The sequence below is a fragment of the Hyla sarda genome, chromosome 3 (assembly GCF_029499605.1).
Source record: "Hyla sarda isolate aHylSar1 chromosome 3, aHylSar1.hap1, whole genome shotgun sequence".
NCBI classification, from domain to species: Eukaryota; Metazoa; Chordata; class Amphibia; order Anura; family Hylidae; genus Hyla; species Hyla sarda.
In genome coordinates, this window is record NC_079191.1 from 128,792,819 (window position 1) to 128,808,242 (window position 15,424).

Genomic DNA, 15,424 nt, shown 5'->3' on the forward strand with positions numbered 1-15,424 from the left:
CACATTCTGTAATTACATTTCCCGGTACTGACTGTATTGTACCTGTTCCACCTTCTTAAACGTCTGGCTTGGAAGGAACCTCAGATAACAGAGGTCTTTGTGGCCGTTTTAGGTCTCCTTAGCTTCCTGCAGTCTTCACCAGCCGTAAGTTCTGAACAAAGAGGCACAAAAAGAGAACATACTGTTTTGGTTTTGTTCATTAGTTTATATAGCTGTGCCAGGGTACATAGTGGTATGTGCAGAAAAGTGTTTTAAACACAATTGTCACTTTCCAATATACTGTGAGACTGGAACTTTTTGATGAAAAACATTTGACAATTTAATAATCTGCCTAATGGAATCATTTGGAGTAAGGCATGACTAATAGAAAAGGAAAAATAGTCTACATTTTTTCCTGTCAACATTGGCACTGGGGGCACTGTTGAATTAATTACAGAGTGTCTGTTTTAACATTTACTGAGTAAGCAAAAATACATCAATTCAATGTATTATTTATGTTCACCTTTTAAAAGGGTCACTGTCGTTTCAAACTTAGCTCTATTTGATTCCCAAAATATTTGTAAAAAACTTAATTTACTGGAAATGATTCCTTACTCCTCAACGACCCTTTCCTCAGTATTCTACTGAGGAAAGGGTCGTTGATACATTTAAGTACTCTGAAATGCGTCTAGAATACCTTTTAACGCATCTTTAACGCACCACTGCTATTTGACCAAGTCCACCTATGCAAACAGAAAGTCCGGCATCCATAATTTCCACAGCCGCATCATTCAACTGCTGCAGTCTCCAACAATCCAGCCAACCATCTCTACCATTGACGTCAGACGCCTAGAAACTCCACGGGATCCAGTTATCAGCTATCGAGTGTCTGCAAGCTGCATTCTTCTTTACTACAGCGGCATACATCAGATCTGTGACAGGCAGACCAGCCACAGAAGCGCTTGCCAGCACATGCTTCCAGCGTACGCAGACCCCGACTTGGATGGGTGCTTGCCAGCACAAGTTTCTTTGGAAGCGAATTCATTCATAATATCTCATCTGGCTGGTAAATATACATTTATTCCTTATTATATCTCTACTATATGCAGGAATGTGGAATTTGTGTTGTCCGACGCCCGGGACATGCAGTTCCGGGCGCTGGGCAGGTGAATTTTTTCCAGCCCTTAGCCGAGCTTCGGGCAAGCAGGGCTGGACCTGACAAGCGTCAGTAGCAGGGGGCCGCTGTGAGGTGGAAATTTGCGACCCGTGCAGACTTGCGACAGCTCCTCCCCAAATTTCCACCTCACACTGCCGCTAATAGCCAGCATGCGCCTGGCAGCTGGCTATTAACCCTTTAGATCGCCGCTGTCAAAGCTGACAGCGGCATCTAAAGGGACATGTGAATGCTCCCTGGTGGGCTAGTGAGGTAGATTTCTTCCCCCCCACAGAGCGATCGCGGAAATGAGATCCACTATAGAGGTAGCCGGAGGGCTTACCTCTGTTCCCTGCTCTCCCGGCCCTGTCATTGATAGAGCCTGGCTGGACTAGACTCTATCAATGGATCACAGAGCATACAGATCAATGGAGTTCAATAGAACTCTATTGATCTGTATGAGGAATCTAATGGTGCCTCCTAAAAGTCTAATAAAGTATAAAAAAAAAAAAAAAAAAAATTACGTTTTAATAAAAGTTTAAAATACACAAAAATACACACATTAACCCCTTCCATGTTAAAAGTTCAAATCACCCCCTTTTCCTATATAAAAACATGTAAAATAATGTAAAATGTTATAAAAATGAACATATTTAGTATCACTGCGTGCGTAATTGTACAAACTATTAAAATATAACATTATGTATCCCATATGGTAAATGACGTAAATGTAAAAAAAAATACTAAACCACAGAATTACAATTTTTATAATATCCCAGAAAAAAAAAGTTAAAAAGCGATTAAAAAGTCTGATCAATACCAAAATGGTACCAATACAAAAAACAGATTATGGCGCAAAAAAATTGCCCTCATACAACCTGGTATGCGAAAAAAAATGTTTTTTAAAAACATGACAGAAACTATAGAAATCTGGTATTGCTGTAATCAGGCGGCCTAAAGTATCAAAACAACATGTTAGCTCAACCACAAGGTAAATGGCGTAGGAAAGAAAACCACCAAATTTGCTAAATTATCTTTTACTATTTCAATTTCACTTCACCAATGTTATATATATATATATATATATACGGTATATATTATTATTTTTTTTTCTTGCTTCGGAGAATGTTATTGAAAAATGAAAAGGTATCATTATAGTAGGTAGTTATGGCTGTTATAGGGCGAGGAGGAAAAAACAAGAGTGTAAAAGCGAAAATTGGCCCGGACAAGTGGATCGTCATTGGGGGCAAGTAGATTTTGCTCCATTTATGTCCCGTGGACAAGTAGTTTTTTTAATTAAATTTCCACACCCCTGTATATGGACTTTGACATATCTATTCACTTTATTTAATGCATGGACTGCGGCAAACCAATACTATTCTGAACCATCAAATGCCGGACTACTGAAAGTTTCTAATTATTTGCATTTTTAACAGTGGCATTTTTTACAGTGGTGTGTTCATATTGTTTATATTATTTTTATGAATACCTTCTCACAAGGGCCCTGTGAAAGGAGGATTATTAACATTTATTATTTTACAATATGTGTTCAATACATTTTTACAAGAATTTATTATATATTTGAAGAACGGTTTATCTTTCATTCATCATGTATCAATCTATTTGATAGTAGCCTTGAGGTTATGGTTAATTATTTTTCTTCTTCTACAAAATTGTATTCACACCTAAGGTGTAGGTGTTTAAAGGGGTACTCTATTTCCGTTCTTTGTTGTCTTGTTATCCCCCACTTTGTTTTCCTATGTTTGCTTCTATTTCCTGTTTCTTGCTGTGTTGAAACTTCAAATCCCAGCATGCCACATGCCTTGCTGGTTTGGGGTGGCTCCTTTTTTTTTTTTTTACTCCGCCCTTTACCCACCCTACTATTTTCCCGGGTCGGCCCCCTTATACACAGCACACTAATATAATCAGCCCTGGTTGGGATACACTGGCATACACACACAAAAGGGACTACAACTCCCAGCATGTGTCATTCAGGAGTCTTCAGTCTGTGGTATAACACCAGCATGCTACCTCTGTAGTCTCCTGGGGGTTGTAGTTCACCACACCTCTATAGGGCATACACGAGTGTTTCCCAACCAGGGTGCCTCCAGGTGTTGCAAAACTACTACTACCAGCATGCCCGGACAGCCAAAAGCTGTCAGGGCATGCTGGGAGTTGTAGTTTTGATACAGCTGAAGACACCCTGGTTGGGAAACAATGCGCTTTGTTTGTAATATACTGAATAGGCTAGGCCAGTGTTTCCCAATCAGTGTGCCTCCAGCTGTTGCAAAACTACAACTCCCAGTATGCCCAAAGGCTGTCAGGGCATGCTGGGAGTTGTAGTTTTACAACAGCTGGAGGCACACTGGTTAGGAAACACTGGTGTAACATGATGTGTATGCTGAATAGGTTAGAACAGTGATTTCTAACCAGTGTGCTTCCAGCTGTTGCAAATCTACAACTCCCAGCATGCTCAAAGTCTGTCCAGGCATGCTGGGAGTTGTAGTTTTGCAACAGCTGGAAGCACACTGGTTTGTAAACACTAGCATACACACACATAACAGGGACTACAACTCCCAGCATGTGTCATTCAGGAGTCCCCCTTCCCCCTCCTTCACATATAGAAATCATCCCCAGCCCGAGATTTATTCCCCTGCAGTCTATACATCCCCAGCCCGTGCACTTTATCCCCCTCTTCAGATAACACTCTTATCTTCTCTGTCTTCTTTCAGTGCAGACCTGCGTCCTCAGAAGACAGAGCAGGGGGAGGGGAGATGAGGAGCTGTGTACATCCTCTCTCCCCCTGCTCAAGCTTCTTTCTCTCATGCAGACATGCGTCCTCCGGGAGGGGGAGATGAGGGGGCGTGGCTTCCTTCTCTCATGCAGTTCTGAAAGAACAGAGAAAAAAAAAGCCCTGACATGTTGTCCACAGCCTAATCCTAACATGGCAGATGTTGTGGACAACAATAAGAGATCCAACACAGACCTACAGAACTTCCTGGCCCACAAACAGGTAAGAAAAAAAAGACACCTGCTACACAAACATATAATACATGTCAATTGCAAAAAACATGAAAATTAAAAGAAGATGCAATATAGCCAAAAATCTTAACCACCGCAGTACCCCTTTAACCATTCTAAACCTCGGCCAACCAAGTTGTGAGTTGTTCTACATCTCTTTCGTCTATGAATATGTATAGTGTTGGCTACTTTTTCAAGATTTCTGCAATTCGTCCAGGCATGCTGGATATCTGCTTCTGGGGCAAATCCTGACTGATAGCAACCCATTCATGACTATTCAGTTCCTGGAGTATATCCTGTATTGTGTGTTTTTGTTTGTCCACCCGCTTTTTGAGTATTTACTATCTGTTCTCAATGGAAGTTTTCTAGACATGGCCCCAAAATTGTAATGTTTTGTTACTTGAGGCACTTAGTTATCACCTTTGCCTTGTGGTATTTGTGGTCCAAAACAGCATGGAAGGGCTTCATCCGAGAAAATAGCTTTACCCCACTCCATTCCAATCCCTGCAGAAAGTCAGTCTGTCCTTGATGTTTTCTTGGAGAGTAGTAGCTTTGATGCCCTTATTGACACCAGACCAGCCTCCAAAAGCCTTTGTCTCATTGTGCCTGCTGCCCTTCTCTGCACTGCTGTTGAACTAAAGTCTCTTAAGGAGATGGTCCTGGTACCTGCCGATATGTAAGCATCTTCCAATAGTAACCTCTTCTAATGATCCAGGAGCAATTTGGTGAGGAACAAAGTTTTTCCCAGCATAATGGAGCACCAAGTCACAAAGCCAAAACATAAAACTCAATAACAGCAATGAGAGCATTAAAATGACCTTGTCACCTCTTTGAATAATTCATCTAACAAAACCTTGTACGTTTTAAAAAAATATTTTGAAAAAGGCAGGCTTTTAAACATACTCTGACCAATTTCTTTTTCAGATGGTGCTACTGTATATGCCATCTATTTATACCATTTCATAGATGTGTCTCTCCTGTAAAACCCATAATAATAATAATAATTACATATTAGAGACAGCAGACAAACAGTCACTGGTGTTTTGAATGGAGCAACGAAAAACATGAATGACTGTATCCAGTGCACACCCAAAGATCAATGTATAAAAGTAAGTTCTTTATTGACAAAATATAGAAATCAATATCCAAACAAGAGACATTTAAAATCAATTAAAAATTGCTCGCAAGGAGCATGACACAACATGGGAAAGGGGCCATGATCCCCCCTTTCACCATATCCGTCCCCCTATATACCAAATAGGAATACAATGTGCAATATATAGTACAATACACCCCTGTCTGTGTTGCCTAGAACACCTAGATATACAGTAGTAATGCTGCCATCACATCAATACATAGAATATAAATATAGACTGTAAATAATGTCAATATTCCTAAGATGCAAACAGCTAGATGATATAAAAATAAGCAGGCAAACCACAACCAGACAGAGGAGCAGAGGTGCAATGATGTCAAAAGGGGGGGACGGGGTACAGGAATCCCACACGTTCCGTCACTGTGTGACTTCCTCAGGGGTGTGTCAACACCCCTGAGGAAGTCACACAGTGACAGAACGAGTCATGGTGAATGGGGGATATGGTGAAAGGGGGGTCATGGCCCCTTTCCCATGTTGTGTCATGCTCCTTGCGAGCAATTTTTAATTGAATTTAAATGTCTCTTGTTTGGATATGGATTTCTATATTTTGTCAATAAAGAACTTACTTTTATAGATCTTTGGATGTGCACTGGATACAGTCATTCTTGTTTTTCGTTGCTCTATATATTGTTGTTTACTGTCAGTAGCACCCCATATATGGTTTTACAGTGGTAGAGCCCCCCCTCCCTTCCAATTCAATGGGGTTTTGTATGAGCGCGGGTGTGATGTCATGGGGACACCTTTTCCATTGGTCTGTATTAAAAATTTTGCTCAGCTTCTCATATGCAGCCTGCATGTAAAATGCAGCTCCCTCTCCATCTCCTTTCTCTCCTCTCCTTAACAATCTTCTAAGCCCATTTAAAGTGTCTATTTCCGCATTAAATTGATTTACATTTATTGAAATGAGCCGAGTTTTATGGATTCTATTGTGTTCTCTTTTTTTTTTTTTTTGTCCGCAATATGGTCCTGGTCCATGTTGATGAATTGTGTAGAAAAGTGCCAGATTTGAACATGTCTTAGCCTTTGTTGATTTTTAGTCACTGTAGTAAACTCGTCCTTCCTCAGTTACTCTGGGGAGTCACCGTAATGAAGTCCTACTTCCTCACTTACTCAGGGGAGTAGGGAACCCTAGCAGCTGTCACGTTTTTTAACCCCTGGGACCATTACATGCTGAAGCCATTGTTGGAATTAATGATTTTGTACTTTTAATTCTGCAGAATTTATAGTAAGGTTGTTTAGTCGATTTCTTTTCATGTAATGGATTAACAATAGGGTTGTCCCACTAACATTTTAAAAGTGTATGAGTTAGAATGTGCATCAATGTGGAATTGCTGGGGCTAAACCTGCTGGGTCCTTATCACTTCTGAGAGCAAGAAGGAAATGGTCCCAAGTGTTTTTTTTCCAAGGGAACATTAGGAGCTAAAGAAACATCCAAGCAAGCTGGTTGGTAGGCCATAAAAATTTTAAAAAAGAACAATCATTTTTATAAGTTTCTATGCTCATGAGGAAAATAATTGTGGCAAGCCTATGGCATCGCATTACACAGTGTGATCGGCAATCTACTGATATAGCCTGGCTAAGCCAGGATACATTAAAATATGTACAATCATTTTTATAACCGTCAGTAACACAAGGTTCCATACTAGAAGTGGTAACAGTATCTACACATTTATCCGATTTTATATCAAGATACTTAAAAGGTTTTTTTTTTTTTTTTTTCTATGCTCATGAGGAAAATAATTGTGGCAAGCCTATGACATTGCATTACACAGTGTGATCGGCAATCTACTGATAAAGCCTGGCTAAGCCAGGATACATTAGTGAATCGGAGGCAGGTAAGGGGACCCTCCTCTGCCATTTTAGCTCACAGAACCCATGCGATCTCGTCATAGAGGCTCCGTGAGCTCCTCTAAGTTACCGCAGATGTTTCACTTTAGACACCAGAATTGGCATTGATCACAGCGTCTAAAGGGTTAATGACCAGCAGTGTCAGGATTGCCGCTGCTTGTCATTGGCAGTGAGTGTCGGCACTCGCTTCAAAGCTCCTTAATGATTCAGGACGTGCAGGTACACCCTTGGTCCTTAAGTACCAGGACGCAAGGGTGTACCTGTATGCCCTTTGTCCTTAACAGGTTAAGCAGGCCTATAACATTCCCTAAGTGTTCTCCCCTACTATCATTCACCAGTGTGTCTTTATTCTCTATGCACTTTAAACACTCAGACTGGTTCACCCACCTTTTATATAATTTATCTTATTTGTAGAATGTGGAAAGAAGATCCAGAGCTTAGTCAGAAATCCCATTTAAAACTTACATCTTTAATTAAAGCGTATCCGTCAGATCCTACAATTTTCTTTTTAAATATATCACTCAGTATCTAATCCTGATCATGTACATCTAATTTTTTTGTCTAGCACCTTTATTTATTTTTTTATTACACTTTTAATTTAGCTCACTAGTCTGAATTCCTCTCAAAGGGAGGGGGTGTGGCCTCACTGTGCAGGTCTCCGCCCCCTCCCTCAGTATGATGTCGGCTCACATCTCCCCTAGCATTAGCAAAACTACAACTCCCAGCTTGTCCTCACTGACAGTAGCGGGACACAAGCTGACAGTGGGAGGATTTTTCCTCCAGGTGTGAGCCCTGCACTCACAGCTGTCAATCAAGGAAGTGTGTCCATGACATAGGTGATGACACATGGACACAGCAGGACTAGTATGTGTCCAAGCAGGCGCGGGGGGGGGGGCTGTGGTGGCAGTTGTTTGACTGGCTTTTTCAGTATGAAATACTGAAAATGTTCTAATGAAAGCAATTGTAAAACCTATTGGTTTTGCACGCTTTACAACATATCAAAAGTTTTTGTATCTGACAGTGCCCATTTAATGCTCTTTTAAATATATTACAGGAGACTTCATAATAAAGTAATTTTGTTCATTATATTATGATGTCTCCTGTAATATTTTCATTGATCATTAAAAAGAAAATGCATATTTTGAACGGGAGATGTCTTAATACAAAAATAAAAAACCTGGTGCGTTTCGGGGGCCACCGGTGCACTTCTGAAAGAGTCTCACTGTGAGAAGAGCAGACACTACTACTATTTTGTTCATCTTTAAAAAAATTAAAAAAAATAAGTGAGAGAAAAAATTCCCTGTGCCAGAATTGCACCTCACATCTGCAAAAAAAAAAAAGAAAATATTAGTAAACATACATAAACTATATAAATAATTTACTATCACGTAATTGTATTGACCTGCAGAATAATGTTATTTTTACTGCAGAGTAAAGCAGTAACCCCCCACACCACACCACCACCACCACCACCTAATGGAATACTTTTTTTGGGGGGGAGGGGGCCCTTTCACTCCAATATTCTTTTTTTCACAATATATTATATGGTAAAATGAAGGGTGCCTTTGAAAAGGACAATTTGTCAAACAAAATAGTTATGGCTTTTAGAATACAAAAGTTATGGCTTTTAGAAGAAAAAAGTAATCTCCAAAACTCAGTGTGGCGGGAGGGGGTTACCGTTCTTCATATGGAGCCACGCGTTCCTCCCCGCTTATTTTGCTGATCTGCTTTTTCTCTCTATTGATAACATCTCCTGTTCAGATCTCAGTCCTACTTCCTGGGTCTATGTACAGTAGAGAATAATTCAATTGCTATGTTTGAAATCACTTACTGTACAGGAAAAAATGTATGGCATGTTTTATATTTTATTCCACACCTTAAGGCATGAAGGTAATTCCTACCACTCATGTCATGTGCTTTTGAGCACTAAGAAGCCTTTGAAATATTTCTGGCATGTCCAATAGAAAGCATATTGATCGTGCCAGAGCCAGAGGGCTTTGCAAACCATGGAAACACATTGCACTAACTTCATATATTATCTCTGCCGTAATGTAAATGACATAGGAATCACATGGCTTCCTTTTATTACCTGTTCTCTTTGACCTGTATTGTCAGACATGAATAAACCACCAGTTGGAGGCATTGTGGAAATGAATAGCATTTAATATTAAAGGGGTACTCCACCCCTAGACATCTTATCCCCTATCCAAAGGATAGGGGATAAGATGTCTGATCGCGGGGGTCCCGCTGCTGGGGACCCCCGCAATATAGCATGGGGCACCCACCAGTTTCTGCTCCGGGAGCGCTGGAGGGTCTGGGTCCCGACCACCGGAACGGAAGTCCGTGACGTCACGACTACGCCCCCGTGTGACGTCACGCCCCGTCCCCTCAATGCAAGTCTATGGGAGGGGGCGTGATGGCCGTCACGCCCCCTCCCATAGACTTGCATTGAGGGGACGGGGCGTGACGTCACAGACTTCCGTTCCGGTGGTCGGGACCCAGACCCTCCAGCGCTCCCGGAGCAGAAACTGGTGGGTGCCCCATGCTATATTGCGGGGGTCCCCAGCGGCGGGACCCCCGCGATCAGACATCTTATCCCCTATCCTTTGGATAGGGGATAAGATGTCTAGGGGTGGTGTACCCCTTTAACTTTTAGAATTCAGAAGTATAATCGTGGTTAATTCTTTACCTAGACTATTCCTCCACTTTCTGCAAATGGCTGAACAAATTGGACCACTTTGTAATGGACACTCACCAACAAGATGGTAGTGTTCAGGGAAAAGGATGGCAGTCAAGTAGCAAAGTAGTGATAGACACGTAAGGTAGCGCACCATGGAGACCATAACATTCTGCCATCATGCTGGTGATGGCGACTACATCTATATAGGCTGTCTGAGCTCTATCTCTAATACAGGATAAAGCCATCTATCCAAAGTACAGCTAGAGCAAAACAAGAATCAGGGCTGGCGGCTCCTCAAAGGACTCCTATTTATATTTATTGTAAGTCCATTATTTCGGCAACATTGAGACAAAGTGGTCCCAAGGCAACTAGACTGGACTACAGCTTTCCTCAGTAATCTATTACTAGCCATCTACTAGACTTTGGCACTGTTCAAGTCAGGGGGCACAATACCTGCCTTTCCCTTGGTGCTGGCAACCCACGCTGTTACCATGGAGACACATAGGTTTGCATAGAAGCTGTATACACAAAACAATCGAAAATTGAATTTTTTTTAATCTGCAAAGGTGCTTTATATTTTGATTTTGATTTTAGTGAGTTATTACAAATTATCTTAACTGTAGTTTGATGAAAAAAAATTGCCTATTCCAGCCCGCCCCCTGGCCCTGGTATAAATATACTTAGTATAAAACAATAGGGAGTAGGTTGCACACTTTTAGTCACTGGTGATTTTATTTCTTTTTGGAGGAAATGTTCTTTTAATCCAGAGATTGGGAAAATCGCTAAAATGAAGGCAATTATTTTAGTAACCTGTACTTTCCAGCTGTTGCAGAATGATAACTGATCTAACACAACAACAGCTGGGAAGCTACAGGATCCAACCAGTATGAATTAACTCCTTTAAGTGTTTTTCCTTTTTTTGTTTTTTTTTTTCTATTTTGCTTCTACTGAAGATATTTTCTGTTGTATCACAGTATAGAGTAATAATCCAGATAGCGTTGTTATTATTAATAGCCTGTGGAGCCTGACTGAATTGGATATTTGTGTGGATTATGTATCGTATACTATAAAGTGCAGAAAAAAAATCATTTCTAAAATTGTTTAGTAAGATTGTTTTTATGAAAGGCAGAACTAATAGCTAAAGATGAAAATATCCGTGATGAAACCTGATTCGAGAGCAATATTTATCTTTGCAGTCTTCCTATCATTCTCTGGTCTCAGTATTTGCTGACTTGGGAGCGACCCTAGAATAGATTGAGTCGAAGCTATTTAACTATTGCATGTCATCTATGAGAAAAATAAAGAACGTAGAACCATTTAAAGGGGTACTCCACCCCTAGACATCTTATCCCCTATCCAAAAGGATAAGATGTCTGATGGCGGGGGTGCCACCGCTGGGAACCCCCGCATTCTACCATGCATAACAGCTGTAGCGGCTCCTGGAACCGCTGGAGGCCCTCAGGCTAATACCATCCACAGCTGTCACGCCCCCTCCCATAGACTTGCATTGAGGGGGCGGGTGTGACGTCACACGGGGGCGGAATCGGGACGTCACCATCTTCTTCTCGTGGTCGGGATGGTATTAGCCTGAGGGCCTCCAGCGGTTCCGGAAGCCGTTACAGGTGGGTGCCGCATGGTAGAATGCGGGGGTTCCCAGCAGCGGCACCCCGCCATCAGACATCTTATCCCCTATCCTTTGGATAGGGGATAAGATGTCTAGGGGTGGAGTACCCCTTGAATAATGCAATTCCCTAATGTGCTGATCTTAGCAATGTATAAGAAACAAATGTCAAGCTTATATATAAGCATATATATATAATTATTATTTTTTTGTTCAGCAAATAAAACTTTAAGGGATTGTTTACAGTTTCAACCTTTTATTCCAGTGTACTGTATCTAAAATAAAACTATCTTGGTAAATAATTAATTAACTAAAAATCGCTACTGACTTTGTGTCTGCAGTTCTTATAGACTTTTGTATCCATGGCAACAGACTACAAACAAAGCTTGTATATTCTTATCCTGCAGTCATACTACCTTCCATCTGTCCTATACTTTTTGCTTACCTACAAAATGTGTTAATAAGAGTAAAGGTGCACAGGTATTATCTGTAGTTTGTTACTATAGAAACATTCCATATAAGCTCCAGCTGGTGGCTGTAGAATTTGAGTGTTTATAAAGTTGGATTTAGAGTGAATTTTGAAACAAGGGCTATGGAATTGTTGGCTAAACCTCGCACTGCAAATTTTCTTCTTTTTCACTCTGACTCCTTAAAATGGTACATAATAGTTATTAAGGCTGGGTTCACATCACGTTTTCTCCCATACGGGAGCGCATACGGCAGGGGGGAGCTGAAACCTCGCGCTCCCGTATGCCTTTCTATGCGCTCCCGTATGCAATTCATTTCAATGAGCCGGCCGGAGTGAAACGTTCGGTCCGGTCGTCTCATTTTTGCGCCGTATGCGCTTTTCCCCCGGATCTAAAACTGTGGTCAACCACGGTTTTAGGTCCGGTTGTAAAAGCGCTTATGGCACAAAAATGAGCCGACCGGACCGAACGTTTCACTCCAGCCGGCTCATTGAAATGAATTGCATACGGGAGCGCATAGAAAGGCATACGGGAGCGCAAGGTTTCAGCTCCCTTATGAGAGAAAACGTGATATGAACCCAGCCTTACTGTGGTAAAATGGTAACATTGGGCTTTTCATCAGCATCATATAATTAACCCCTTAAGGATTTTTTACGTTTTAGTTTTTTCCTCCTCGCCTTCTAAAAATCATAACTTTTATATTTTCATGAACAGACTAGTATGAGGGCTTGTTTTTTGTGTGACCAGTTTACCTTTGTAATGACATCACTCATTTTACCATAAAATGTATGGCACAACCAAAAAAATACTATTTGTGTGAGGAAATTGATAAGACAACCGCAATTTTGCAAATTTTGAAAGGTTTTGTTTTTATGCTGTACACCTTAAAGGGGTACTCCGGTGAAAACCTTTTTTCTTTTAAATCAACTGGTGGCAGAAAGTTAAACATATTTGTAAATTACTTCTATTAAAAAATCTTAATCCTTCCAGTACTTATTAGCAGCTGAATGCTACAGAGGAAATTCCTTTCTTTTTGGAACACTGATGACATCACGAGCACAGTGCTCTCTGCTGACATCTCTGTCCATTTTAGCAGAGAGAACTGTGCTCGTGATGTCATCAGAGAGCATTCCAAAAAGAAAAGAATTTCCTCTGTAGTATTCAGCAGCTAATAAGTACAGGAATGATTAAGATTTTTTAATAGAAGTAATTTACAAATATGTTTAACTTTCTGCCACCAGTTGTTTTAAAAGAAAAAAGGTTTTCACCGGAGTACACCTTTAAGGTAAAATAGACATGTTTTCTTTATTCTGTGGGTCAGTACAATTAAAATGATACCCATGATTACATACTTTTCTATTATTGTACTGCTTAAAAAAAATTGCAAACTTTTTAACCAAATTAGTGCGTTTAAAATCCCTCTATTTTGCTGACCTATAACTTTTTCATTTTTCTTTATAAGCAGCAGTATGAGGGCTAATTTTTTGCGCCGTGATCTGTACTTTTTTTTTATACCACTATTGATTGTATAAAACTTTTAATATATTTTTATAAATTTTTTGGGGGAATAAAATGTTATAAAAAAGCAGCAGTTTTGGACTTTTTTACACTTTATAGCAATCATTTGATTGCTAATACTGTTCAGTGCTATGCATAGGGCATAGCACTGATCCGTATTATCGGCTATCTTCTGCTCTGGTCTGCTCGATCTCAGACCAGAGCAGGAGATGCCGGGAGACGGCCGGAGGCAGGTGAGAGGAAATCCACCCGCCATCACAGATGATCAGATAGCTGCGGGTGATCCGATCATGCATTTCTCTGACCACACTCCTGCAGATGCTGTGATCTGTATTGAACACGGCATCTGAGGGGTTAATGGCCGACGTCTGCGCAATCGCAGATGTCGGCCATTACCGATGGGAACTGCCGCGCATGACCCGAGCATCGCTCTGATGCTCGTGGTCATGTACAGGACGTAAATGTACGTCCTGGTGCGTTAAGTACCACCACACCAGGACGTACATTTACGTCCTGTGACGTTAAGGGGTTAAGGCTACTTGGATAACACAGATTCAAATTAAAAATATAAAATATTGATAATATTCATTTTTATATTTTTATTTTAATGCCTATGTCAGTATGTGTCTTCTGATTCACCTTAAAACTGACTCCACAGACCTGACTTGCACCGTACAAAAAATAACATATGGCCTTAATCAATATGTAATAAATAATTCTTAGAATCTTGACTTGTTATACAAGAGAGTTCTGATAGCTATGCTGTAAATTAATTCAACACAGCATTTGTGGGCCCTATTTTACAGCTCAAAATGTTTTTATTGTCATGGGTGATGAGAGAAAAGTCATATCTGCATTGTGCAGACTGGCTCAGCTTGCGTGTACACAGTTAAGGCTTTTTTAGGCTCTTTTCCATTCTCTCCTGCACAGAGCATATGCTAAGCCCCACGCCTGCTCCTGTAATTCGTCCTATCTACCTGTTACTAGAGACAAAGTTCCCCTGACAACACACAGTAAATTGCATAGAAGGGAGACACCTAGTGGCCAAGACTTTAGAGCTGTTTGTCTGGGGTAAGGCATTACTTTTAGTTAATTAAGTGGTTTGCAGAAATGTTAGGAATCACATAAGCTATCAAAAGAACCAAGTTGTTTGAAACAGTGCCCATTTAGCATTTCTTAACTGAACGTAGAAAACACTCTGTGACTTGCAGCATTCTAATGCAAGCTAGTTTACATTCGGGAAATTACCTGAACACAGTCACTAGCTGACTGGGTTCAGGCCATTGAAGTCAATGAGGCATGTGCTCGTATTTGTTGGCATCCCATTTTAGTAAATCTGGGACTTTTATGTATTTTCTTTTTAAATTCTTCTATTGTTTCTTAAAACATCTTCTTCATTAAAATTTTCTAGATTAAAGATCGCATTATTACAGCTGAAAGAAAAGGAAGATGATGTTCAGGTTCTGACAATTGAGCTTACAACTTGTCAGGAGGCTTTAAGAAGCGCACAAGACCAAAAGCAGCTGTTGGGGTAAGAAATCTCATGACCAGGCTTTGTAGCATGACATCAATTATTGGGTCTTTTCACTATGTGATTGTCCTCATGGCAGACACAAGCCATAAAATTTACCAATAATGTGGGAAGACTGGATGTATTTTTAGCTTGTCATGCCATAGGAAATATCACTGTTGTCATAGCAATCTCTATGGCTATAAGGGCAAAGCTTTACCATTAATCTCTAGAAAAGTGACTCTGTTCCAGAGTTCAGCTCAAGTTGAAAAGCTCTTGACCTGCCTGTATGGGATTGTATTTGATCATAGTTTAAAGAACTTCTCGCACGCATTTCATGTGCACAAATGTACAAAGTAAATGTAAAAGTACAAGGTTTTAATAACGATTATCCAGGTCTTTGGGAAAAAAGAAAGTATTAATTAAATGAATATGATGTTTATACTTTATTATTCATGCCAAAGAGAGCTA

The 15,424-nt window shown here is 40.4% G+C and overlaps 1 protein-coding gene across 3 annotated transcripts in view; it reads left to right on the plus strand.

Annotated features, from left to right (window-relative positions):
- The window catches only part of LEKR1 (leucine, glutamate and lysine rich 1), a 230,339-nt gene that overhangs the window by 45,286 nt on the left and 169,629 nt on the right, over positions 1-15,424 (plus strand). For 2 of the 3 annotated variants that reach the window (XM_056565017.1, XM_056565016.1), the window contains exon 4: positions 14,855-14,974. The exons of the other annotated variant lie outside the window; for it this stretch is intronic. In XM_056565017.1, coding sequence (XP_056420992.1) covers positions 14,855-14,974 — 120 coding nt within the window. The remainder of the gene's footprint in view (positions 1-14,854; positions 14,975-15,424) is intronic. 3 annotated transcript variants of the gene reach the window in all.